Here is a 27,392-nt window from a genome sequence, read left to right on the forward strand (position 1 = left end):
TGAGCCCTCTAGGGGTCCTCACTGTCTCCTGTGTTTCCTTGGGGTGGGTGGGTGGGTGTGTGTGAACAAACACAGAATCCTAGGAATGTAGGGCTGGAATGGAGCTCAAGAGGTCATCTAGTGATTCTAGTCCAGCCCCCTGCCAAATAGATACAGACTATCCCTGACCGGTGTTTGTCCAACCTGTTCTTAAAAACTTCCAATGATGGGGATTCCACAGCCTCCCTCAGAAGTCTAGTCCAGACGTTAGCTACCCCTATGGTTAAATTTCCCCCCTAATTATCTAACCTAAATTTCTCTTGCAGCAGATTAAGCCCGTTATTTCTTGCCCTACCCTCAGTGGACATAAGAAACAATTTACTTCAGCTCTCTTAGCAACACCTCTTAACATATTTGAAGACTATCAGTTTCACCTCCCACACATACCCACTTTATTTAACCTTTCCCCATAGTCAGGTTTTCTAAACTTTTCATCATTTTTGTTGTTCTACTCTGGGCTGCCTCTGATTTGTCCACAGGAAAAATGTGGCACCCAGAGCTGGACACAGCACTCCAGCTGCGGTCTCACCAGCGCCAAGCAGAGCAGGACAATTACCTCCTGTGTGTTACATGGTGACACTCCTGTTAATACACCCCAGAATATGGTTAGTCAATCTCTATTGTGCCTGTGTAGCTCTTTCATATTGTGTTACGTAGAGAGCAAAAGACACAATAAGGCCAGACAAGGCCCTCAGAGATCTGCAGTGCAGCTGGTGTCCCTCTCTGTGTTTTGAGGTTGCAGCCTCCTAGAAACTAAAGGTCTAAGCATGCCATGCACCCTCTTGCTCTGAGTGGTTGGCTGCAGGGCACTCTGGGGAGCCTAGTCTCTATGGGCTACACATGAGGACATCTGCAATCTGCTCTATTATATGCCCAATAGATTCAGCCCTTGGGCTTCTTGCACGTTGCTGACAGTCGTTGGCGCAAGGCAGAGTCTGATGTCCTTGGAGGAGAACGTAGAGCAGTGGTGTACAGACTGCGGGCTGCACACGGCCTGTCAGGGTAATCCACTGGCAGGGCGCGAGGCAGTGTTTACATTGACCGTCCGCAGGCGTGGCTGGTTGCAGTTCGCCGTTCCAATCCAATGGGAGCTGCAGGAAACGGCACAGACCGCAGGGACATGCTGGCCGCTGCTTCCTGCAGCTCCCATTGGCCGGGAATTGGCCGGAGAAGCCACCAAGATGTTGGCTACCCTTGAGGCAGAGGCAGACTTGCTGCAGCCAAGTCGCCGTGGTTCTGTGGAAAGCTCCTCATTGCATGCACTTGTGCCTAGTGAATATATGATTGCCTCCCCAATGCCTGGAGGAATGGGCGACCTGCAGGAAAGGCCTTCAGCCTTCACGCTGACCACCTACTATCTGTTGGGTTTAATTGTTTGGGCTGTGTCACTGGGTGCCCATCACTGGCCAGTGGAAGGAAGGAAAAGAGCCCCTTGCTCCCTGCCCCACAGGAACTAAAGGCTCATCTAAGGCATCTGTACAGCAATAGGCTTGGGTCTTTGAATAGGAAGGAAGTTCCCAATCCAGGCCCATTTAGTCGACTGGCAGGAGGGAGGCTATTGTTTGAATGGTCTCCAGATGTTGTGTAGAGAGGGCAGGGATCAGTTCTCAGTTATTTGCCAGCAAAGACAGAGATGAAAAGTGGGCTGGGCCTGTGAGAGGGTCTGGTTGGGCCAGCCTAACTGGGGGAGGGGGGTCAGCTTGGGCTTATGTGGGCAGGACCTGGAGGGGAGTATGGCAGGGGGGCCTGGCCAGGCCTGTGGGATCTGAGCCTTTCTTGCATATTTCACTCTTTGCTCTGGAATTGAAACGTCTATTCTAAAGGCAAAAGGTCTCTGGCCCTTGGTGCTCTGAGGAACTGGGGGGCTGAACCTGTTTTCCTTCATGGAGTGAACAACTGTCTCTTTGCTGCTCTCCTTTCCTCTTCTTGGATGAGAGGAGCATCCTCTGCAGCAGCTCCATGCCTCTCAAGGGAGTGTCCAGAGCTGGAAGCTTTTATGCTGGAGGAGGCTGGGATCTTAGGCAGCCATCGCACAGGTGTCAGTGACAACACAAGGTACAAGGCAGAGGAGAACTTGGTCCCTGGGGTTCTGTAGGGAAAATGTTGTGAGGAGTAATGAGCATTGAAGTTTCAGTGCTCTAGGGATCAAGCAGGGAAATGAGGGGAAGAAGAACCAGCCACAGGTAGCTGTGGTGTTTGTCATGAGGTTTGGCCTGTGGCCCTTGAGCCTAAGCAGAGGCCCCATCTAGTTGGTAACTGTCCCACAAGTCTGAAGAATGAAGCATGCATCATTGGAGGTAGCAAGGCTTGGAGATTAGCTGAGCGAACAGTGGGGAGTTAAAAGGGGGGGAGAGGTGGGAGAGTCACATGAGAATCTCTGCCTCCTTCTAATACCTGCTAGTCATGGGTCAAAGGTGGGAGGGGGAGGGGGGGCATGTGCTGCCAGAAGATCACTGGTGGATGCGGGGAGTGTGTGTGTGTGTGTGTGTGGGGGGGAATTCCCTCTTTTATGGTCTCCCTGCTAGCAGCTGAATTTTCATTGTTTGGCTCCTTTTGATGTGTCCGCCCTCTCTCCTGAAGTGGGGATGTCTCTTGGCTTTTCTCCATTTTTTTTTTCTCTTGACTAACTCTCTCATTCCCATGTTTCAGAGTAGCAGCCGTGTTAGTCTGTATTCGTAAAAAGAAAAGGAGTATTTGTGGCACCTTAGAGACTAACAAATTTATTAGAGCATAAGCTTTCGTGAGCTACAGCTCACTTCATTGGATGCATCCGATGAAGTGAGCTGTAGCTCACGAAAGCTTATGCTCTAATAAATTTGTTAGTCTCTAAGGTGCCACAAGTACTCCTTTTCTCTCATTCCCATGTTTTTTATGACTGATTTATTTGCTTCCTGAGTAATACCTCTGCAGTGATGCCAGTGCTACTGGGGAGGCCGGGTAGTTTTATGCAGTACATGGCCAGTCTTTTATTTCTAACTATCCCAATCGCGACTCCCCTGAGGGCTTGGACAGGGCTGGTGTGCAGCAACTGTCTGTAGCACTTCCAGTTGCAAAGGTAACATTAAAAATATAACTTGAGTGTAACTGATGCTGTGATATTTGCTTGAGACTTCAGACAGCCCGAAACAATAGCTCTGAGAGGCGTGAACTCAAGGGGCTGTTAACTCTGAAACCCAACAATGACCATTTAACTCACCATTGTCAACTGTTTCACTGTTGATCAAAGCACTGAAAAAGGGATGGGCCAGATGTATTGTGATTTGCACAGTATACTGAGCATGGTGCCCCATTTTGCTCTCTCAAGTGGGTGGAGCTTTCCCCAAATCTCTGGTTTTCCTCCTTGCTTGTAGCTGTTGTAAGGTGGGTCACAGTCACATTTTGACCTAGTGAGTGCCTGTTTATCTGTGCCTCTGCCCTGGCACAGGCACTAAGGTAAATGCAGCTCACTGACCAGGGGGAAGACTCTGGGGTGCTGGGGGTTAAAGTGTGCTGTGGTCACTTCCGCAGAGGGCTCGTGTGATGAATGTGATGCCCCCCCTCCCCCAATTCATTTCACTCTAGTCCCCTGAAAACATTTCTCTGCATCACTTACCTCCTTTCCCCACAGTTCAGCCCCCAGCTTCTCTGTGAAAGAGGCTAGGGGCTCCCTTTGGATCACGGCAGCGCAGTGAGAAGCTGTCTGGGTGGTGCGGTAAGTTGTCAAGGGCTCTGCTGTCTCCCCACAAGGGCTGAACAGGCTGCTCCCCACAGGATTTCTAGCCCTGGGGACAGGACATTCAGGGAACTGAAGCTGGATCCACTGCTTGGGCCTGTGGAACACAGCTCCCTGGCCTTGGACAAGCCTTCTCTGGCTCAGGAATGTAAAGGGGCTGCATCTCCCTTTAAGGTAGGAGCACTTGGCCTGTGACTCCCAGTCAAGCAGTCAAGATCTTTACTCCACATAATGCCAAACTTTGTTAGAGCAGGTAATCATCCACAGCCAGCAAGGGGAGGAGGGAGGCGTCTGGCTGCTAGTCCAGTCTCTATGTGGCCAGCTTGGAGCCAACCCAGGGATTGTCATGGTTTTGTTCCTCAGGAGCAGGTCAGCTGGATGGAGGAGTTTGGGAAAGGAGCCAGAGTGCTGAGTTTTGGCTATTTGCTTCTCTCTGCTTGGGTAAGGATCCCAGGGCAGTGTGGCCTCGGGCGCCTTGTCCTTCAGTCCGGTATCTCGGGAACAGTTCTGGCCCCTCCAGACGGAGTGGGGGAGGGGAAATTTGTTCTTTAACTCAAGGGCAGGTTTAATTAAACATCAGGTGACCTGGCAGTGGCTCAGAACTCTGTGAGAGCAACTTACTAAACCCCATCTTGTGCTCAACAGCTGGCTGGGGGCCAAGTCTTGGGCCTGGGATCCTGTGGGAGCCACAGGTTTAGGTCTCTGTGCTGCCTGCTGAGATTACTGAGGTGCAGTCACTGGAAGTGCCCCAGCAGTAGGGCATTGCTTTAGCACTTTCTGTAGGGCCCAGTCTGTGTGACTGCAAAGCTGGGAGGCAGTTTCTCTCTGGTCAGATCTAGCCACTTTCCAGTGACAGCTGTGGCCAAGAGGAGTGACACAAGGGGTGTAAGACATCATCCCACCTCTCCCTGCACACCTTTCTCAGGCCACTTCCTCACTGGCTTTGCAAGGTTGTTAGGGTGAGTGGATTCTCACTGGTGTCCCCATGTAGTAGCCCAATTTGTGGCATTCCAGGTGCCCACCGGAGTGGGGTTCTGTAGGGCAGTGCACTCCCTCTTCCCTGGCAGACTCCCAGCTTGGGTCCCTGGAATTCTGGTGCCAGGTGTTGGGACCAGCCTGCTCTGCACATGTCCACTGACAGCTTCTCTCCAGAGTTTCAGGGGATCCCCCTTGTTTCCTGGAGGGTCCCTGGAGGCCTCTCCCGCACAGCATGGACACTAGGCCATTCTGTGTCTGGAGGAATTTCAAGCTGTGGAATGTTACCTGTCAATCTCTAAGTTGGCCTGGGGATCTGAGATCCCTCTCCCTTTAGGAGTGGTTCATCCTAGCTGGGGGCCCTCAGGTCAAACTTGTGGGAGCATGTGGCAGAGTATTTCCGGGGGAGGGTCCTCTGCTTTGAACTGCCATCAGAGTGCTGAGCAGCCAGAGGAAGAGGAGGGAGCATAGCCTAGTGACTAGAAGAGGGCACCATATCAGGAGTCGGATCTCAACTCGGCCAGCAACTCACTGCCTGTGCCTGGGTGAGTGCCTTCCCCTCTGTGTGCCATGGGGCTGATGATCATGATGCACTGCTTGGGGGCTGAGAGGTTGGATGAATGGAAATTTGTTAAGGTGCATTCATGGGGTGCTGGGAGCTGGAGCTGAATGTGGTCTGCAGGCTGGCTTCTCCTTAGCTAGGTCAGATTGTTGACAGCTTTGGGGTAGCATCTTTGGGTCTCTGCTTAGTAATTGGTACTCACTCAGGTCCTGCAGTGACAGCCACAGTCTAATAATATTCAGGGACCAGGCAGGGTGCTTCATTGAACAGTAACAAGGGGTAAAGCCAGCAATGTTGGAGCCTTCATCAGTGGGTACAGGAGGCGGCATCTCGAGACTCCCCAAGTCAGCTTCACAGCAATCCCTGAGTGAGGCGAAGGGTGCCCTCTTAGCATGTCTGGGAGAGCTCTGCTGGAGCTGAGCTGCCATCGTGGTTACACAGCTGCTTCAGCCAGAGACTCTGAGCTAGTGCCATCCTCTGTGCTCAGATGTTGGATTGAAATGGGCAGAGCCCTGCAGGCTTGTGCCTTGGCTGTGTCACTTCCATGTGCTTCTCCTCCGTTGCAGGCTCTAGGATGCTGGGGCCAGCTAGGCTGAACCTGCCCACGTGATCCTCACTGCTTTCAGCCCTCACCCTGCCTGCCCACCATGCTGCGCTCCTGGCGTGGAAAGCTGAAGCTGCTGCTCGCCACTGTAACACTGGTGATCCTTCTCTCGTGGCTCTGTGTCTTTGTGGGAAGTTCAGAATGTGAGTGTGGCCTGGCTCTGGGTTGAGGTTCTGCTCAGGACAAGGGAATGAGTGACAGCAGACAGCTACCAGCCAGGGCTCTTGGCTTCTTCTGGTTCTGCCACTAACTCTCTGTGGGCCCAGTCCCTCTGCCTCAATTTCCTCATCTGCTTTAACATGGGGTGATGCCCCTGCCCTGTCTCTGGGGGGGCTTGTGGACAAGTACATTACTGTATATAAAGCATTTTGGGTGGAGGTGTAGCTAGGAGAGGGGCTTAGAGATGGACATGGGGGCTGGGATCCAAAAAGGTTGCAAGACTGAGCATCACATGGCAGGTGCTTAACTTCTAGATTTGTAGAAAATCACAGGGACAACACTGTGATCTACAAAGCCTGGGCTGGGCGCCTAGGCTCCCTATGCAAGGAATATGGAGAGCTGGGTGCCTTACAATGGGATCCACAAAAGCCAGTATGCTAGGCTGGGAGTCACGTCAGCTAACCAATGGGAGATGCTGATGAGAGGGGTGCACTAAGCTCCAACCTCCCAGCCCAGGCACTTATCTCTGTGGGCTGCGGGGAGGTCCTATCTCAGCTAGCGATCCAAACCGGGGGAAGATGGGTGCTCCTGTGTCTCACTGGTGTGTGGGGCCAGATCCGATAGGTCTGCTCAGAGGCTACCTAATTCCACTCAAAACAGCGAGGGGGAGGGAGTGGAGGAGGTGCTCCCTCATAACCTGGTTGGGTGCTCATCTGGAATGTGGGAGATCCCTGGTTCAAAACTTCCCTCTGCCTGAAGAGGAGAAGGGATTTGAACAGGGATCTGCCACTTCTCGGCTGAATGCTCTAACCAGTGAGATATATAAAGTGATTCTCGCTCTCTCTGGCCCAATTAATGTTTAATTAAAGTGGAATAACTTCAATAGCAGAGATTGAGGGAGACGCACATCAGAATATTGCCCATCCCACACAAGCTGTTGATTGGAGTTAGGCAGCCTCTGAGCCTCCACCTGATTGGGCTGTGCACGTGACGCAGGTGGCCCAGTGCCTGGTTTGTGAATAGTAAGGGACTTAGGTGGGAGACAGGTATCCGGAGCCTAGAGGGAGGCAGCTATGCGCATGCCTCTGTGGGGATTTGGGGCATTCTTTGTTCACAAATGGCTCTCCCCAGCCACCAGTACCACTCCCATGTTATCCCCAGCCTCCCTCCCCATGCCCTACACTCACTGTGGCTTTGGGGTGCTCTCTCCCCATGCATGGCCAACTATTATCTCTTCTCCCTCCCCCTTTCCATGGTCAGGGGACAGTGCATGGGGTGCTGTCCCACCCGTGACTCCCACCATGTCCCAGGGTGTGAACTCTCAGTGATTTGGGGGGCTCTCTCTCCACAGATGGCCGTTCCCTCCTATTGTCTCCTTGCCTTGGGGACCGGCCGAGCCAGGACCTGGAGCGAGAGGCCTTGGCATCTCAGGTGCGCAAGGTGGAAGAGGAAAACCTGCAACTACGCCTGCAGCTCAGCCAATCTCGGGCGCAAGCTGGGGCTGTGGAGGGGAGTGATGGCAGCCAGCAGTGGGCAGCCTCCTTTGAGGATGGGGACGCCCCAGGGGATGACAGGAGCAACCGCACAGGCTGCCCCAAGCAGCAGATGGTGCAGAAGTGTGAGGTGAGCGAGTGTAGCAGGCTTCATGGCACTGTCCTTGGGGAGGGCAGGCACCCTGAGGGATCTGCACATATGGCCAATGATACCTGGTGCTGAGAGTCCCCATGGCCTAGGGTGATGGCCTGGCCTAGCAGCGAGTCCCTAGATTCAACCGCCTCTGTATAGCTGCCCGATTGCACTGGCTGTGCCAGGGCTCCCCCTTGCTGTCTGCTTTGTTCATGCCTCAAATACTTGAGCATTTTATTTGCAGTTAAGAGTGTGATGCTGACAGCCAAAAGAATGACCCCTTCTTGCCTCCCACTGGGAGATGTTAGTGCCCCTCCTCAGTGCCTCTAAGTGTGTGAGCATACAGGTGGGGAGGCAGCACCAGGACTCCTGGGTTCTCTTCCCAGCTTTGCTACTGACCTGTTGTGTGATCTGGGGCAAGTCCTTCCTCGCTCTTTGCCTCAGTTTACCCACCTATCACCTGTGGGTAATGACCCTGACCTGTGTCCCTAGGGGGCTGGGTTGCTGAGGCTGTTTCTGTGTGAGATGTGCTGTGTGAGGTGAGATGGGCAGGTAGGAGAACTGCCTGAGCAGAATGTTATGCAGCAGCTATCGCCATCTGCCTTGGGAAGAGAGGACTCTAATCAGTGCCAAGATCTTGGGGTGGGGGATGATGCTATGAAGTGTTACTGACCCAGAGGCTGCTGCATGCTGGACAACCCTTGCCCCAGGGGTGCTTCTTTGGGCAGGGCTGATGGTGCCTTCTGTCTCTGGGCAGCTCCTGCACGTAGCGATTGTGTGTGCTGGTCACAATGCGAGCCGAGACGTGGTCACCCTGGTGAAATCCATCCTCTTCCACAGGTAACCCAGACGGTGGTGTGGGGGGAGCCTCTGCTATGCTATGCTAGTTTATAGAGGTTTTTACACAGCACTTACCCTATCTTCAGGGGCTGGTGGGCTTCCGTCTCCATTTCGGACCCATGTGCTTTGGGTGTTCAGATAAAATGGGGATCAGATATGAACCACTCCTGCAGCTTGGCTCCCCAGTCATAGGGTAGTGTGGGAAGGGGAGGTGCGCAGCTGGGAAGCCCAGGCTGTGGTGGTGGTGGAGAACTTAACCTGTGTCCCTCTTCCTGTCCCTCTTAACCAGTCACAACTCCCAGGATCCTGTGTTACTGTGACCAGTGTTTGAGGGTGCCATGTGAAGGGGGCTGTGCTGTCTGGGTAGGGACTGAGTGAGGTGCAGGGTGGTAAAGGCTCTCTGGGTCCCACCTGTCATCTGCTGGAGGGTGTGGATGGGTCTGTCCCAGGTGGACCCTGGCTCAGGATGGGGCAACTTCTCCCAGATGCCATCCGCTTTGATGGTGGAGGAAGCTGTCCTGGGCTCAGTGGCTCAGGAAGGATCTTTGACAGCTGCCTGTTTCCTCCTGGTAGGAAGAACCCTCTCCATTTCCACCTCATCACGGACTCGGTGGCTCAGCAGATCCTGCAGACTCTCTTCCAGTCCTGGATAGTGCCCTCCATCTACGTTAGCTTCTACAACGCAGACGATTTGAAGGCAGGAGCCCCAGATCCCCTTCTCCCCTCACTGTCCCTCTTCCCCCCCCCACCCCCCCTTTCTCAGCTTCTCTTTCCAGTCTCAGTATTCCAGTGAAGTGATCAGCTACTCAGGGAGGCAGGGGTGGTGGTGGGGAGAGTTTGCCAGACTATTAACTCTCTTGCTGCTGGCCCCTCTCTCATCTACTCTCCTCCTGGTGTCTGTTACCATTTGACTGATAAGGGGGCACTTGGTTGGCGTGGGGGTTGTGAAGGGGCCTTTCTCCTCCACTTTGGCTCTGGTCTGCAGTAGCTGAAAGCTGCTCCCTTCTGCGAGTTCCCAGGTGGCTCCTGTATGAAGGAGCTGGCGAGTCTCAGACCCATTCCTAGCAAGCGCATGTCAAAATGACACAACCACTAGCCTAGGTGACACTAACTGGTCCCCTGATTGGCAGCCTCCTCAGAGATCCAGGTGTAACTGGGCCATGCACTCTCACCTAGAGAGGGCCCCTCCAAAGCAAGATGGGACTCATTGGCTTGGATATAAAACGGCCAGAGTCAAAACCATCCACAGAAGCAGCGGGGCATGCTATGGAGCCTAGGCATCAGAGTTCAGTCTGGTCACAAAATCTGAGAGCAGCTGTACAAGTCACGCCCAGATGATGGGGAACAGGGAGGAACTGTAGACAGCACAGAGAAATATCCCAAAGGGCCCAAGAGAGAACAGGCACATGGGCAGGAGTCAAGTGAGCCTTGGCCTCAGGAAATACTGCTAATACATCAGGGGGAACCCAGATCCTCAATGAGAGGGGCTGGCAGAGTCTGGGGAGAGTGGGGCTGTGATGGGACAGAGTTGCACAAAGGCCACTTCATCTGAGGGCTGTGTACTCAAGAGGGCTTGTGTCCCAAAGCCAGGAGGGGATAGCTGCTCTTTGTAAGGCTCTGGGTACCTCAGTCCCTGGGGTCTCTCCTTATGGAGCAGGGAGGAGACACTCAGCAGGTGACATTGGTCCTGAGGGGCCCAGAGCAGACACACAGACTGGAGGGAGTACAGGGAAGGGCAACAGGAATGAACAGGGGGTTGTGGGGAGCCATTAAATAATGGAATCGGTCCAACTTGGCTAGTGACTGTAGGGAGGGAAGGGAGAATGTGGTGGCTGGGGATATCTGGATGTGTAAACCCCAAATGGGGGAGGGGGAGATTTTTCAGGCTGATATATAGGGTGCAGTATGGGGTGGGGCAGAAGGAATCTTTGCTGAGTCTCAGGATGGAGACACTCGCTGGGGGGAGGAGCCCATTGCTCAGATGTTGAACACTAACTGGAACAGGCTGTAGAGAATGGGCTGTAGGGGTCAGTCCTTTGTGGGCGCTGGGAGAGTGACTGGCTGCTCTCCTGGGCCTTTTCCATCTTTGCTGCCTGTGGAGACATTGAGTGAGTGGGTAGGGGTGAGGACAAGATCTGTGGAAGTCTGATTCCCATCTGCCTTAAACACTTCAAATGGAAAATACTTTAGCACTAAGCTTGGAATCTGTGCGCCCCCTGGTGGCAGCTGCCATAGTGGATGTAATCTGTGGAACAGGCCCTGTGCGGAGGCCTGAACAGCTGGAATATTGTACAGTGCGCCAGTAAAATCCCCCTCTGTTATATCCCCTGAGATCCAGGGAGTGTGCCTCCCACCCACACATGGAGTGCAGTCTCCTTGCCTTGCTAGGACTCACTCATGCCTCCTCATTAGCCCTGAGGGCTTTGAAGCTCTGTAGCACAGTTGTGCTGCTTCGTTAGCCTCTGGGGCAGTGGGGGTTGGATTTGGGGAAGAGCCACGCCATTTTACACCTCTGTTTCCGGGAGAAGTGTTGGATTTGTGGTACAGACTCGGTGCTGTGTGTCTAGCCCCGGGGGGATTTGAGAATAGCTATATCCTGGCCCTGAGGGTTTCTTCCCTCCCTGTTGCAGGCAGAGGTGTCGTGGATTCCCAACAAACATTACTCCGGGATCTACGGGCTGATGAAGCTGACGCTCACTAAGGCGCTGCCCTCCAACCTCTCCAAGGTCATTGTTCTGGACACAGACATCACCTTTGCCACCGACATCGCTGAGCTGTGGGCTGTCTTCGGGAAGTTCTCCGGTGAGGGGGAGTTGAGGAGAGGAGGGGCCTTGGGATCAGCTGAGTAGCTGCTGTACCTCTGGGAGAGGAGCCAGGCCCACTGCCCTGGCTCCTCTGAAAACCTGCGACCCCTTGGCACTGAGTGGAGTTTTGGAGTCTGTTCTGCTTGGCTCTCCCTGTCTGTCCTTATCAGCTACTTGTGGGTGGGGCGGGGGGGCATGTATTTGTGGTGGGCACATACTCCTCTGGTGAGATGGATCTGTCTCGATTTCCAGACAAGCAGGTGATTGGGCTGGTGGAGAACCAGAGTGACTGGTACCTGGGAAACCTCTGGAAGAACCACAAGCCATGGCCAGCACTTGGACGTGGCTTCAACACAGGTGAGCCCAGAGCATGCACAGGTCAGCTCCTGTTGGGCGGGGGTTTATCCTGTCTCTGTCAGTGGTGAGGCTGGTGCAGGGCAAGGCCGCCAGAATGTCTGGGGGGACAGGGTTGGGATGAGGAAGCTCCTCCTTCTGCTCATTCCTGTTAATCTTGCTGGTAGTGAGGAGCTGTTGCTGTGACTCCCGTCCTGTCCCAGAGAAATGCTGCTGCTGTCCTCTGTGACTTGGGGAGCAAACTGCCAGCTCAGGCCCTGCCAGCAAATCCACTGGGAATTGAACTGTGTGTGGCCTTGGCCACAAGAGGCTGATGGCAGGTCTCCCCAGTGGCTCTGCCTGTGCCTCTCAGTTGTGACTGGCCGCCATTCCCTGCTATTCCAGCACAGAGGCTCTCTACAGTCTGCCACTCTTTGATTTTATAATAGGAATAAGTGGTCCCAGGGAGTTGCATTGAAACCCTCTAAACTCACTCAATGTGTGTCTCGAATCTGAACTAGAGCCACATGTCACTTGGCCACATGTGCCAGCCTTGCTCCTTGGCTGCCAGTGATGTACTGCACTCCGCTGCTTCCCCAAGGGTGATTTCTTAGGGTCACTCAGTGGCACCCCCCCGAGGTGACTGCTCCCCTAGGCCCTTCCTTTAGTGACTGAGTGTGAGTGACAGAGCTGCCCAGGCCAATCAGAAAGTTTATGGAGTGAGCTCCCCCCCATACTCCCTGTACTCTGGGAATCCTATCAGAGGTGAGCTCCCAGGCCTCCTCCAGCAGTAGACACTGTTGTTGAGAGGGGTGTGGGACACAGGGATGCCATGTCCAGGCTAGCCAGCAAGCCTAGAATCCAGTCCCTGGCTGGGACACCCAGCAAAGGGCCTTGCTGTTAGAGAACTTGCTATGGGGATGGCATCCCAGACCATTGAGCTAGTATGCTCCAGAAGGGACTGGCTGGAGCTGAGCTCAGGGGTTGCATGAGGCTGGATCGACTGCATCAAACACAGTGCTGGGCTGGCTGGTACCTGTGTGATGTGGGGACACCTATGACCTCTCTTTCTCCGCTTCCCAGGGGTGATCCTGCTGCTGCTGGAGCGCCTGCGCCGGATCAGCTGGGAGCAGATGTGGCGGCTGACGGCGGAGCGGGAGCTCATGAGCATGTTGTCCACCTCACTGGCAGATCAGGTATGGAGCCAAGCTGAGCCCCAGCCTGCAGGCTCTTCTTTGACCCCGGTTCCTACTCTTGGGCAAACTATAGTTGTAGGAAGCTGCAGGTGGGGGAGTAAACGCTGGGGCCATGGGATGCTGCTAACACTACAGACAACACTGGCTGTGAGTGAGTACCCTGGGACCCATGCTTGAGATCTGTAACCTTCCACTCCATCAGCTCAGTCTTAGTCCTGACCTGCAGCATTCCTTGCATTTCAGTCCTGGACACCTCCTGAGCAGGGTCTGGTTACCGTGCCCACCAGTGGGGTGGTTGTATGATATGGATGATACAGAGATCCCTAGTCTGACCTCTCTTGTCCCCTCAGGGTTTCCCCTCCAACTCTTGGTGTGGGAGGGTCCTCCAGAGGTGCCCAGCTCTCCATGTGCTCACTGGTGATTCTCTTCCAGGACATCTTTAATGCAGTGATTAAGCAGAACCCAGTGCTGGTGTACAAGCTCCCCTGCTTCTGGAATGTGCAGCTGTCTGACCATACCCTCTCAGAGCAGTGTTACTCAGAGGTCTCTGATCTTAAGGTGAGTCTCCCGGCACCTGGCTGGGGCCTTTCCCCTACATTCCCAGGAGGAGATGCACTGGGCCCAGGAGCTTCACATCTCCACAGCTGCAGGCATTGAATCCTCCTGGCCTGGAGGATGGAGTGTTGGGCCTGTGGTGCAGTTTGCACCCCAGGCCTGGTGGATGGGTGATGGTAGAGCCTAAGGGGTGGGGGAATACTGTGTCCTGATGCTCCAGCTCATCTTTTTCAGGTGATCCACTGGAACTCGCCCAAGAAGCTGCGGGTGAAGAACAAACATGTGGAGTTCTTCCGGAACCTCTACCTGACCTTCCTGGAGTACGATGGGAACCTGCTGCGCAGGGAGCTCTTTGGTTGTGCCAGCCTGCCCAGCCTACCCAGAAACCAAGTGAGCCCTTGCTGTTGGCTAGCCCCACCCCTGATCCTCACCTGCCCTTAACATGGAAATGGGACATTACAGCCCCTGCCCGGGCTCCATCCATGCCATCTCCTGGGACTCTGTGAGGGCTCTGTCCAGTCTAGGTGAAAGCATCCCATGTGTTCCAGCTGCAGCACCTGCCTGCTCCTGCCTTACCCCTGCCCCTGGGTGTTTTCTAGCACCAGTCTGGCTCCTGCCCCACTTCATTTTTATGTTCTAGCTGCAGCAAGCCCTGGAGGACCTCGATGAGGATGACCCCTGCTATGATTTCCGCCGGCAGCACCTCATGCTGCACCGCATCCACCTGTTCTTCCTGCAGTATGAGGTCCTGGCCTTGCCTGACCCTGCTGATGTCACCCTGGTGGCCCAGCTCTCCATGGACAGGTAACTGGCAGGAGCTGGGATGGAAGGAGGGGCGGCTCCCACTGCTGAGGAGCTGTGGGCTCTGTAAGCAGGTTCATCAGCCCTGGAACTTTTGTACGCAGACAAATGCTGTCAAACTGACCCAAGGTTAGATCTGCACTCATAGAAACATTACTTCTGTCAGGCGGTGCAGGGGACTCTCCTTGTAGAGACTGGAGCTGAAATGGGAGTCTTGCCACAAATGAAACGTTTGTATTTTGATTCTGGAATTGCAAAATCACTCTTCACCACAGAATCATGCCCCAGAACTTGAACCTTTATATTTTAAAAAATAATGTTTCTAGCCCTCACGGCTGCAAAGAAAACCTTATAGCCACGAATCTAGTGTTCCTGATGCAGCAGCATCTGCCTGAGTTTACAGAGAGCCTGAAACACCAGCTGCAAGAGGTATGAACTACTCCTTCATCTTAGTGGGGTGTTAACTGTGAAACCTAAATATGAAATTACCAGGGTTAATGGTGTTAATTATTCAATTGCTGACTATAGTAGCAGAAATAGGCAGTGAATGTGCTTATCCCACAATTCCAGACTCCCTCCCAACATGCCAAAAGCCCTATAGATAGATAGCTGTTTAACTCTCCAACTCCCCTGATTTCTATAGTGCAGTTACATGCTAACACACACATCTGTGGCATGTCAAAACCAAAAAGGTGGACAGAGTAAAATAAATTTAATTCAATATTAAAACCAGCACCACAAGGGACTGCTGCACTGATGGGATGAGTCATTTTCATGCTTAATTAAATAAAAACCTGCCCTGTGGAACTCGTCTGGAGCTGCCACAGCATTTCCAGCAAAGGCCACAGAATGTAAGGAACTTGCTCTAGAATCCAGGTTGTTTGCTGTGGAGCATGCGGCAGGGCCTTGGATGTTACATTCTGTGGTAGCTTGTGGAGGGGAGGAAAAAAGCCGGGGGTAGTGGCAGTAGGGCAAGATTGAGTGGCATCAGCACTGCAGAGTGGGAGGCTTGCTCAGTCTCTTGTGCTTGGCTGTGTCCACTGCTGTTTCCTGCCTACTCAGTTATCTGGAGCTCCTCCCCATGTGTCTGGCTCCGGCACGGCCAGTCTCAGGCCGGTTCCTTTTGGCTTACAGGTTACAGATGCTGGAGGCAATCTGCAAACACTGGGCAGGCCCCATCAGCCTGGCGCTGTACATGTCGGACGCAGAGGCCCAGCAGTTCCTGCGCTATGCCCAGGGCTCGGAAGTGTTGAGCAACCGCAGGAACGTCGCCTACCACATTGTGTACAAGGAGGGGCAGTTCTACCCTGTCAACCTACTGCGCAACGTTGCACTGACCAACGCACAGACACCCTATGTCTTCCTGACGGACATCGACTTCCTGCCCATGTATGGGCTCTACGATTACCTCAGGTGTGGCCCTCTCCATCCAGCCCAAGCTAGTTGTTCACCCCCAGGGGCCCCGGTGGGCTGGTTCCTTCCAGGTTGTTACCCAAGGTTCAGTCTAGTTCAACTGTGTCCCAAACAATAGGGCTCCCAGCCCTTCCCTCAGGAGGTGATTCCCCAGCTTGGGAGCTCTCGCTGTCAGGAAGTTCCTCATTCTGTAGGCGCAGGCTGGGCTTGAGTCCTCTGGGAGGGTCCTGCTATCACATGGGAGAGAGAACCCTTGCTTGGGGAAGGAGATGCCCCTTCTGCACCACTGGTGGATGTGGGTGCTGCATCCTTTCCCTGCATGGTGGATCCCAAGGGCCTTTAGACTCTCCTGCCACCAACCTCACACTTGGGATCCTCTAGAGCCTGCCGATGCCCTTCCAGCATCTGCTAAGGGGGCCCAGGAACACAGCTGTGCGTAGGGCTTCTAGCTCCTACTGAGTGACCAGCGGTATGCATTGCAGTCACCTCTTGCTGGCTCCACACCATCCTAGCGAGGCCTCACGCTCTTCCCCTACCCTGCTGCAGGAACTCCATCCGGCAGCTGGAGCTGCCCCAGCGGAAGGCAGCGCTCGTCGTGCCAGCATTTGAGACTCTGCGCTACCGTCTTACCTTTCCCAAGTCCAAAGCAGAGCTGCTCTCCATGCTGGACATGGGCTCCCTCTACACCTTCAGGTAGGTGCTGGAGCTGCTCTCCTCCACCCAGCAGGGCCCAGACCACAGGCAGCAGGAGGCTCTCTGGTCCCACCCCATTCCTAGGGGCTGTAGTGCAGCCCAGACCTAAGCACCTCTCGCATTGTCCCTCCACCCCCTCAGTCTGTGCCTGTGTCTGGATCTGTGTTCTGAAGCTGCTGCCCTATAGGTAGTGAGAGGAGTGTGCATCTCCCTGTAACCTTAGAGTTCACTGCACCACCGGCCTCCCTTTGTCCGCTGGCCTCCAGTTTGTCTGTGGGACCTGAGGGGCCTCGGTGTGTCATATCTATCTGGTACCTCATTTCTGTCTCTCTCTGAAGGTACCATGTGTGGCCAAAGGGCCATGCCCCAACTGACTATGCCAAGTGGCGGACAGCCACGGTGCCGTACCGTGTGGAGTGGCAGCCGGACTTCGAGCCTTACGTTGTAGTGAGGCGTGACTGCCCCCAGTATGACCAGAGGTTCGTGGGCTTTGGTTGGAACAAAGTGTCCCATATCATGGAGCTTGATGCCCAGGTGAGTGAGGAGCCAGTGGAATTCCCTGGGCCCACACTCTTTGTCCCTAGGGACCCCCTACTGCTGCCTTGGCAAGTGCCTTCTGGGTCTCTCCCAGCACAAGGCTTCCTTTGGACTAAGCTTTGCTGCCCCTGAGCAGGTGATTTGGCCCCCATGGGTGTGGGCAGTGCCCTGCTCTGTGCCTGCTTGCTGACCTCCTGCTTCTTTCCAGGAGTATGAGCTGCTGGTCCTGCCCAATGCCTTCATGATCCACATGCCTCACGCCCCCAGCTTTGACATCTCCAAGTTCCGCTTGAGCGCTGGCTACCGGGGCTGCCTGCAGACACTGCGGGAGGAGTTCCACCAGGACCTGTCGCGTAGGTATGGCGCTGCTGCACTCAAATACCTCACTGCCGAGAGGAGCCTGTGATGCTGAGGAACAGCGTGGCGGTGGGCTGGAGGGGGAAGGGGACAGACCACTTCCTTCCTGCATGGCTCACTGCCTGAAAGGGATCAAACCTGCAGCATTGTTTCCTCAGTACAGGAACAGTAGCTCCCACTAGGGATGGAATGGAAAGAGTCAAGAGAAAGGGGCTTTTAGTTCTTAAACTGCTCCTGAGTGGCTGAGGGTTTCCTCACAGCAACTGAAAGCCTCACCCAGAGACAGGCCAACATTGCTAATCTCCCAGCAAGGGGGGTAGCTGGACCCTATTTCCCTCTTCAAGGGCCGGGGTGGGAGGTCCCTATTGTTCATTTTCCAGAGTTTTGGCCAAAATGGAATGACACCAGTGATGAGGCTCCCATGCAGTCCCCTGGGGCCCTTGTTTCCCAGCCTCACTAGTATCCTTGCCAGAAAGCTTTACCTGACATTCTACAAGATGCTCCCTTGCTTGGTTTCATCAGGTCCTCCCATTTGCACCTTCTGTGCTTTGCATCCTTCGGGGCTCTGCACAGTTACCACTCTAGCTTAGCCCTGCAAGACCGGCTGAACTTTAGTTCTTAATTTCTTCTAATGAGCCTCTTTCCTCCTTGCTGAGGGAGTTGAAGCACCCCCATGTTTCCCCAAGGGGAAAGTGGCCTACAGAATTGGTCTCTTAGGGTATGCCTACACTGCTGTGAAAACAGGTGACCTGTGGCAGCTGGAGCAGGACGATAAAACTGCAGTGTAGATGTTTGGGCTCAGGCTGGAGCTGAGGCTCTGTGACCCTTCCTGCTTGTTTACAGGTGGCTGTATGCGCACAAGCGTGCCCTTCTTTTGCTGGCTGAGGATCTGTACACAAAACACCTGCCAGCTAAGATCCCTGCATTGGTACTGCCTCTGGCCAGCCTATACCACTAACCTTCATGGCCATCTTCCCACAGCGGATGGGAAGTCCTGTCCCTCTTCCCCACGCAGTCTGGGTGGAATCTCAGGCTGCTGCCCCTTGGTGTCACATCCCTGGATTCTCCTGCACGTGGCTAGTGAGGGTTGGTGCTGCAGGTCTGAGGCCCTGGTCAGCTGCCGGGGCCCACAGCATGTTTGGTTCTGGTCTGTGCCTTGGAGCTGAGCCACTATTGGAGCTATTGCCAAATCGTGGTGCCTGTTATGATAAAACCATCCAGTCCCTGCCACTTTGGCAGTAGGTAAAACTGTCCCCTGGTAGGCCACCACCTGCTTAGAGAAATGTCTCTAGGGGTCACTTCTAAGTCTTAGAAGGAAAGATCCTGAATCTCAGTAATACTGACATTGACAATCAGGGACATGGTTGACATTGTAGCTGGGTGCCATGGTCGGAGACCTGTGCTGGGAGCAGCTTTGGCCAGGCGCTGTTCCAGTCATCACACACTGGAGCATAGAGGCACAGTTGCTTTCCTCACTCTATTTAAGTTATTTAAGATGATTTCTCACAGGGTATAAATGATTAGGAGGGCCTGGGGTTTTTAGCCTCTCTCTTCCTTGCTTCAGGACTGTCAGTGCTGGACTCTCTACTCTTCACTTCCTGGTAATCAGAACTGCTACTGTACTGGGAGCAAAACATTCCAGCCAGGGTGGGGCAGGCCCAGGGGCCCCTGTTCTACACTCTTTGTATGGAAAGGGTACAAGTGTTTCCTCTATTTTTTAATTAAAGCTTTTTTAAAATTCTTTTTCAAATCCTTGGAGAGCCATGTGGTTATTTTGTCACATTCTGTCTGATGCTGGGGGTGGGGCAGGGCTTATAGGCAGGTAGGAAATGAGAGCAAGTTCACTTCCCCAGGAGAGAGGGTTGTGTGTGGAGCTGATACTGTGTCACAAGGTTGTGAAGGGATGGCAACTACAGTGTGTACAGAGTGGGAGGCAGCAGTGAAAAGATGTAGAAATGTAGCTCCACCAAGCAAGAGAGAACTCATCCCCTATGCAGCACTGGACCCTCTGGTATTTACTGACACCAGGAAGATCAGGCCATTGTCTACCAAACTGTTGTGGCAGTGGGTGGCTGCAGTTATGCTTGCAAAAAGTGACTGGACAAAGGGCATTGCAGGATTCCCTGGGGGTTGGCACTTGCTAACTTAAGCTCAAACAGATAAAAAGATGTATTGTTTTCTCTGCCAGTAGGCCCCCACCCAGCTCTAACAGGCAAGCTAGGCTCTTTCTATTTCACAAGTCATCCCCTTTAACAAACAAATATGCTACAGGGCAAATTCTACCCTCAGTGTGAGCTCTGCAGCCCTGTTGCCTTCCACAAGTGCTACCAATCAGAACCTAGTACCCAGTTCTATTGCTGGTGCACAAGAGGGAATGGTAGCTAGTGCTATGGAGTTAACAGCACTAAGGCCATGTTTTAGTCCCTAGAGGTAGCAGCTGAGACATTCAGAGAGCACTCTGAGGGGTAAGAGAGGCCCATTTGTACAGTTACATCAGACCAAACCCACACTTTGAGCCTATTTGTGAATTGGCTGGGAAGCTTTTCCTGTACTATTAACAAGGGTTCCTCCTTCCTGGCATCTTAACAAAAGATGAGACCAGCAGTAACCATCTGCCCATAGCAGCATGTGCCTAGACTAGAGCTTAACTAAAATCAAGCTAATGTTGTTACCTAGGAGAAATGGTGATGTTAGGTCAGGTTGAGCTAGCGCTTGTTAGTTAAGGCTACCTACACTTGATCACTTTTCTTAGGCCAGGTCTAGACTAGAAATTTTTGCTAGTGTAAAAGGCCTGCTACAGGTGAGAGCATTTTGGTGACATTTCTCTAGCCCCAAAAGCCCTAGTCAAGATGCAATTCTATCCTGGCTTACATATGATAGCTTATTTTGTTTGGGGAGGTGATTAAACTATACTGCCAAAAACACTTTTGCATTAAGCTGTGTCTACATTAAGAGGGTTTGCCACTACAGCTGTACCAGGAAATCTTTTCTAGTACAGACCTGGCCTTAGTCAAGCCAAACCATACTCTGTGGCCCAAAGAGCCACTGACCCAAAGTAAAATTGGGTCCAGTCTGAGTTCCTAGTGCTCCTTCTGGGTTTGTGATCTTGACGAACCACTGACGTGTGCAGTGAACATCCTGCAACATCAAAGCATCAGGAGTTAGGGGCCTGCTTTGTTCTCACCCCTGAACACAAACAATGAACAAAATTGCAGCTTTGGTGCATAAGGGGGAGCTAGTGAAAGCAGAAATGAGATCTGGCTGCATAGGCTAGTGACCCTTTTTCCTTGTGAAAAGTATAGCCGTTTGACAAAGCTATGCTTTCAACCTCTACCTGAACATATTCACCAACTGATGGAAGTGAAACTTGAGCTCCCAATAGACTGAGATTAGTTCTGGGCTCTGTATCACTTTCTCGTGAGCTCTTACAGTAGAAATCTCTTCCAGGCCCGGTGCCCCATGTAGTGATGGGAAATGCTTCCCTCACCTGGTAAACATGGCTACAGAGACAAGCGATTTTATTGTGTTTTATTTAGTAAAATGTTAAAATAAATAAATACAAATTGATCAGATGCTCTGTATCCCTCTCCCCCTCCCTCCCCTCACTTTAATTTGCTAAAATCTAAACACAGTTGTACCAAAACTGAAACCACAAGGGACTTGAAGGCTACAGAGAGAAGGCAGCAAAGAGACTGCAATTCACTATTAGCATCAGGCTAAAAAAAATAGAGATATTTAAAAAAAACAAACCAGCTCACGAGTCAGTATTATTCTCATTATGCAATTCTGTGAAAACAAAGTGGAATCATTCAAAAGAGGGTATTTTACACCAAGGCCTGCAATGATATGGGATTCTTAGGGATGGGAGGGACCATAAGAGATGTTGGGGTTGTCTGGCACGAATGACAAATGAGACAGAGGTGAGGTTGGATGGTATCTGGATATTAAGGTTCTTCGTTCCTGTGCATGACTAAATATGTCACACACAGCTGTGGAAATCTATTCAACCAAAGATAAAACCTGCTACTTTTCCTGGTAGTGCCCTGGAGCACTAAGGACTTATGCTGCTGATCTTTTACATGCACTTGCACTGAAGATGCTAGTTTCAAGTGTAACCACTCAATTCTGTCACAGGTATATGGGATGTTGGGGCCAGTGCCTTGTTACAGAAATTAAGGACCCTTCAAAAACAGCTGCTTTCCTGTTTCTTTATCCAGAACCCAGTGCCCAAATTATTATTAGCCTCTTTGATATTTTCCCCTTCTACAGCAACTTGGAATTAGCTCACAGGGTAGGTGTAACATAGCCAGGGGCTGAAGGCACAGGTGGGGGTGTGGGATCTGTAACTGAAGAGAATTTCAAGAAAATCAGGTGGGTGGGAGAGGATAAGATGGCTCAGGTGATGGGAACTAAGCTACGGAGTCTTTCACCTCTAGCTCAATGGCTTCAATATGAACCATGACAATTTTAAAGCTGGTCAGGGCCCATGTGTGAAATGAGTTACTGGGTCTCACTGCAGTTCCTAGTGGACCCATGTGTACATCACCAAGTCCACCACAACGTCATTGGCACTAATTTTATCTTTCATTAGCATATGCAGCCGAGGTCAAGAACTGATTTGACCGCAGAAATAGTGCTTCTCCCTCAGCCTGACACCTGGTCCCTGTCTGTAAAGGGTAAAAAGACATGGGTAAAGAAGCATGTTTAAACAGGATGTTAATCCCTCCTCAGACATGGTGCTCCTTCATAACCCACTGTACTGCTCAGTTTGGCCCAGTCCTTTTCCAAAGTGTGGGCAGAGAATCCAGCATCCTCCACTCCAGTCACTGTTCAACTACAGCTTATCTCAACCACTCCTTCCTTTCACCCCAGGGCTAAACCCTTCACCATCAACACTGACAGAAAGGTTTGATTTATTCCTTAAGATTTTACAGTGAGGTATCTCACACAGGATAATCTCACTGCAAAAATTAAAGTGGAGACAAGGCATTTGTAGTGAGGTAAACTAGGCAAGATCAACACTGTACCCCCACCTGTAACTGACCCTGCCTAGGTTACCTCCATGTAAAACTACAGGTGCCTTGTCTTCCGTAGTTTTTTTCTAACATGACAACACACACACATTAGTTAGCCCATGGTAAAAACATGTTTTCGTCAGTGAAACCATAGCTTGAATGTGGGAGCTCATAGCAAAATCTCCAGCAGCGTATGCCTGGATGGGGCTGGTGGGTTCAGGCTGGGAAGCTGGCATTGTTCTTAGAAGATTAAATCGCCCTAAGGAGCCCTGGCTGCTTGTCATGGGTGGTACAGGGAGTGACCCAGAGGCAAAGTATATTTTGAAAGGAAAAGGTCCATGTTAAATTCTGCTCTCAGCCTTAGAGTCAGTCAACTATTTCAAGATAATGATAATTAAAATGAGGAACCATATGAAAACATGTTTCGGAATTACAGACTAGCCCAGAGCAAACAATAACATGCAGCCTGCTGCTCTGTTCATCTCTTGCTGTTAATATACTCATTCGCTCAGTGGGGTCAGTTCCTGATGACCAAAGAATGAGAAAAACACTTGGCCCTTATACAGCAAGTGTAGAATTACCACCCCATTACTATTTAATAGAGGGGAAAACTGAGGCACATAAGTTTTGTTTTTTTCAAAAGTGGCAGCTGATTTTTTTGGGTGCCCAACTTGAGATGCCTTCATTTTGATTTTCAGAGATACTGAGCCCTGGCAGCTTCACATGCTTTAACTGGAACTGTGGGTGCTCTGTACAGTACTTCAGAAAAATCTGGCCCTTTCTCTTACATTGGCTTACACCAAAAATCAGAGGCAACTGTTGAACAATTTCCCCTAGAGACTTACCCAAGGCCACGCATAGCAGAGCTGGGATTATAACTCAGGAGTTACTGGATCCTTGCCTTGTGCTCAATCCACTGTGCAACTCTGCCTGTTTAGTGAGAGTAGAATCTCTTTTCTGGCTCAGAGGCACCAGCCAATTCTTCGTTTTTTCCAGCAACATGGCTAAAGGAAGCTTTCTGAATGCCAGAGAACAAAGGAGTAGGAAGTGGCTGAGTTTATGCTGCCTGCATTGTAATAAGTAAATAAAAGTAATTTCAAAACAAAAGTGATAAAAACATTGCTAAAATGACAGGAGACTGGCGTCAACATAACAACCTGGACCAGTTAGCAGCCTTTTCTTGCCCTTTGTCCACTTTGAGCTCTTCTGGGCAGGGGGTCCCTGTTTTTGAAGCACCACTACACATTTGGGCACTACAGAACTAGTAAAAATAGTAACAATGGAGCGATTGTTCCCTTACCTGCACACTGAATTTGTGTGAGAAGTATCCCCAGTCTGGTACCAATGTGTTGCTTCTTAACTTAGATGCTCCAAGAGATTCTGGCAATGGGGTCACCCAAGATACTTGGGTGCTTCCCAAGACACTTGCCTTTCGTCTTTTGAAGTGCTTGCCTAAATTAGGGGAATTCCTCTTGTGGAAAAAGAATCAAGTCACAGGAGAGGTCAAGATAGGAAAAGAGTACCTGCCCCTCTGGGTCCTAGGCCCAGCCCTTTTACCTTCAACCCTATAACTGCAGCACTGCTCCCCCTCGTTTCTGTGCTCCTTTGGGATATTTTTCTATGCTTTTCTTTTACCCTTCCCCACCCCCGTGTCATTTCTCCTTTCCCCCCATCTATTCTCCCTTTCCTCTTCCCCTCTGTTCCTCCCCTTACTCTCTCTGCACCACACATTGAGTCTCATGCCCTTACATGCCCCTGCTCTGAGAAAAAGGCTCCCTTTTGTTTCCCCTGTGCCCATCCGGAACAGGGAAGTGAGGAGAAGCACAGATGCTGATCAAGGCAGGTCAGTAGCTCCTGTACATGGGTGGCAGTATGGCTGAACATATGTGCCTTTAGGCTTATCATTCGCTGCACTGCTCAGAATCAGAGGCTGTGTTTACACTAGCATTTTTTCCTCTAAAAATATCCTACTGTTGCTACCAGTGCTCCAACTTCACCCATGAAAGCACTAGCGTAGATCAGCTGCCTGTCATTTAACCGTAGCAATGTAGGTTCAGGCAACATAGCAGTTAGAAAACCAGAGGGTCATCAGAACCTTGCCTACATTAGAGCTCCTGCTGTTGTTGCCTTTAGTGAAACTTCAGTGGTGGGGAAATGGGGAAAAAGGCCTGTCGTTTTATTGATCTATTAATACCATGCACACCAATGCAATGTATAAATAATTATACTTTATTGTGTAGGTTCCAAATATGTGCTCATATATACTCATCCTGTACAGGACACAAAACTACAGTGCTTGTCTCAGTCTACAAGATGAAATGGGAAAGATGGGATATACTGGGTAGCCCACAGCCCATACCAGAGAAGGATTTATGAAGTATCATCACATCCCTTCTTGTGGATGTTATCAAAGGAGTAAGCCTTTATATGAGGGATCTGAATGAAAAGAGGGGTGGAAGCTTGGAGATATATAGGAGCAGGAGTTCCAGAGCTAATTCCTTGGGCATTTCCTGTTCTACATCTGATGGCCAACAGTATGGATCTGAGGCAATATGCTGCAGCTGCTCAGGCAAGGTGCATTTACAGATTTAGCTTTCTGTTGCAGAGGCCTTAAGAGACATAATGTCTTCTAAATAGAGAAGACTGCAGAGCACACTTCTGGCTGGTGATACAGCTTGTGAATGGCCTTGGGTACGGCAGTTTGCTGATCAAGTGAGCCCAGGACTTCTTGATAATGCCAAGCAAGTCAGGTGCAGGGGAAAACATTTATCCTTTTTCTCTGGGTTGAAAAAGCCATCTATGCAAATCCTCTTCTGTACAGAAAAATCCAGGAGGAAGCAGTCTTGGCAGTAAGCCTTCTGTGGCAACCTGGCAAGCCTGAACTTGCCTTGAATCCTCAGTGTTCAAGAACCCCTTAAAGCCTGATTGCTAGACTGTAATTGCTATTGCCAGCAGGACAAGGAGAGGGGAAGAAGGAACTGGGGGAGCTTTATAGTGGATGTGGTTAGGGAATCCCTCTTTTGGTGGGAAGAAAGTAGTACGGTCATAAGGGTGGGGGAGCAGCAGAGCTCATTGTGGCTGGGCTGCTGAGGGAGTATTTAGCATGTTCCCCCACATGGATGTGTGAAAGAGTGGGAGTGAGAGCCAAGAGGCTGGTGGTAAAATTATTTATGGTGCAGGAACACCTTGGAACCGCTGCTCTTGAGGCTGCTCTAACTGTAGCTCAGGCATGCTGGACTTCTTAGTAGACCACATGTAGTGCCAAGGATCGAGTCTTATCAAACTAGCCCTGATCTGAGTCCTGGAAGGTGGCCAAAGGAGAGATGGGCCCACTGCTCACCTCAGACCCCATATCAGCCAAAATTCTTGTCTGTGCCCTGAGCAGGGATGGGGATAGAGCTGACAGATAAAGTGCCTAGTGGCAGGTGCAACAAAACATCCTACCCTATGCCTGGTCATGTCATCACTACTCTTCTGTCCTTTGAGAAGGCTGGACCAGGGAAGCCTCCAGCAAAAACAGTTTCAGTTTTGGCATCTGAATATTCCATATTTTAAAAACAGGTTTAATTTTCACGCTGTATTAAGCTGGTGTGAGAGCAAATCAGACATGGTTCAACCTTGCTAGAGGGTATACCTGCAGTGCAAATTCATTGATGATGTATTATAAGGACATCTCCATTTATTCCAAGTACCTCAGGCAGCCACAAGAGGAGGATTTCACTCTGGGCCTTTGTGAATGCTGGCCAGGCTCGGAGTACAAGGGCTGGGCCTGGAACAGTCCTTGGAAGAAGCTGATTTGAAGTTGAGGTGGTCAGAATTAATCTTCAAATCTCCAGACAGTTTGGATATGGATTTGCTTTCTGAAGCCTTGTCATACTGTCAATAAAATACATCACTGACTTCCTGTCAACAACTACACTAATAGATCTGCCCACAAAATCTCCACAACCTTTTAACGCTAGGTAGGCAGATGTAAATTATCATTACCAACAGAGTCATAATTGCAAGTACAGGCGAATAAGATTCTTGAGTTGCTCATATAACAGACCCTGTTAACCAGGATTCTCCAGGTGCAAAGCATTTTATCCTACCACTGATAATTACCTGCCAGTGATGCCCTCACAGAACCATTAAGTTTCCTACACTGTCCACCAATAAACCACACCAGTACTACTTTGTGACTGTCTGTTTTGTACAGCACTGAGCACACCTCTGGTTCTAAACAAATAATAACTCATTATCATACTAAGTATTCTGTCAAGTATTCTGTCTGCGTGACATCCCACAAATGTATCTTCCAGACATTTTAAGAACAGATTGCAGGGATAAGGGAAAAGCTGTTTCTAAAATTCACTTGTTCTTTTTCTGAGCAGTGAGAGAGGCAGCATGACTTAGTGAACTGAGCATTGGGCTGGGAGCTGGAAACGCATCGGATACAGACTCCCTTTGTGGCCTTATTTTAGCTCCCTGCCTCAGTTTTCCAATCTTTAAAGGGGAATAAGTCATCGCCTACTCCTGGCAGTGATATAAAGATTAGCTAAATGTCCATATGCTGCTTAGGAAATACAAAATACTAAGTATTATTATATGTAGCTTTCCATATGGCCTCAGATCAGAGAAATTTAAAACTGGAGAGGTTTCAACACCATCAGACCATACCAAATATGACAGGAAAGAAAAGGCAGCAGATATTAGTGCAAGCTAAAAGTTAACTATCAAACAGTTGTAATTTCTGCATTGTTTGGGACTCCTTTGAGCAGCTAAATAAATTATATATATATATACACATATATATATATATATATACACACACACACACACACACACAAAATTTTCTATTTAGTAAATCATAGAATATCAGGGTTGGAAGGGACCTCAGGAGATCATCTAGTCCAAACCCCTGCTCAAAGCAGGACCAATCCCCAGTTTTTGCCCCAGATCCCTAAATAGCCCCCTCAAGAATTGAATTTACAACCCTGGGTTTAGCAGGCCAATGCTCAAACCACTGAGCTGTCTCCCCCACCCCGTCAATTCCCTCACTGCCCAATGTTTCCAGCTGGACAGCAGTGGCTCCTGTTTACTTAATGTTTGTGCAGCAGCACAGCTCACAGAATGGTACTTGCCTATTAACTGATGTTGCTGCAGAGCCAATAGGAGAAGCATACCAAAAA

At 51.0% G+C, this 27,392-nt stretch overlaps 1 protein-coding gene across 8 annotated transcripts in view; it reads left to right on the plus strand.

Moving 5' to 3' along the window:
• Positions 1-27,392, plus strand: part of LARGE2 (LARGE xylosyl- and glucuronyltransferase 2) — a 73,399-nt gene that overhangs the window by 24,636 nt on the left and 21,371 nt on the right. For 2 of the 8 annotated variants that reach the window (XM_038405062.2, XM_043515604.1), the window contains 14 exons: positions 5,855-6,035; positions 7,403-7,674; positions 8,435-8,517; positions 9,091-9,214; positions 11,148-11,319; positions 11,574-11,678; positions 12,738-12,850; positions 13,283-13,408; positions 13,640-13,795; positions 14,046-14,209; positions 15,341-15,619; positions 16,166-16,312; positions 16,651-16,846; positions 17,058-18,956. In XM_038405062.2, the coding sequence (XP_038260990.1) occupies positions 5,936-6,035; positions 7,403-7,674; positions 8,435-8,517; positions 9,091-9,214; positions 11,148-11,319; positions 11,574-11,678; positions 12,738-12,850; positions 13,283-13,408; positions 13,640-13,795; positions 14,046-14,209; positions 15,341-15,619; positions 16,166-16,312; positions 16,651-16,846; positions 17,058-17,255 (2,235 nt within the window). In that variant the 5' untranslated portion in view covers positions 5,855-5,935 and the 3' untranslated portion in view covers positions 17,256-18,956. Of the gene's footprint in view, positions 1-4,114; positions 4,193-5,854; positions 6,036-7,402; positions 7,675-8,434; positions 8,518-9,090; positions 9,215-11,147; positions 11,320-11,573; positions 11,679-12,737; positions 12,851-13,282; positions 13,409-13,639; positions 13,796-14,045; positions 14,210-15,340; positions 15,620-16,165; positions 16,313-16,650; positions 16,847-17,057; positions 18,957-24,499; positions 26,994-27,392 lie in introns of those variants that run through there. The other 6 variants (XM_038405066.2, XM_043515605.1, XM_043515603.1 and 3 more) reach the window with 5 other exon arrangements.

This window comes from Dermochelys coriacea, chromosome 6, assembly GCF_009764565.3.
Source record: "Dermochelys coriacea isolate rDerCor1 chromosome 6, rDerCor1.pri.v4, whole genome shotgun sequence".
NCBI classification, from domain to species: domain Eukaryota; kingdom Metazoa; phylum Chordata; order Testudines; family Dermochelyidae; genus Dermochelys; species Dermochelys coriacea.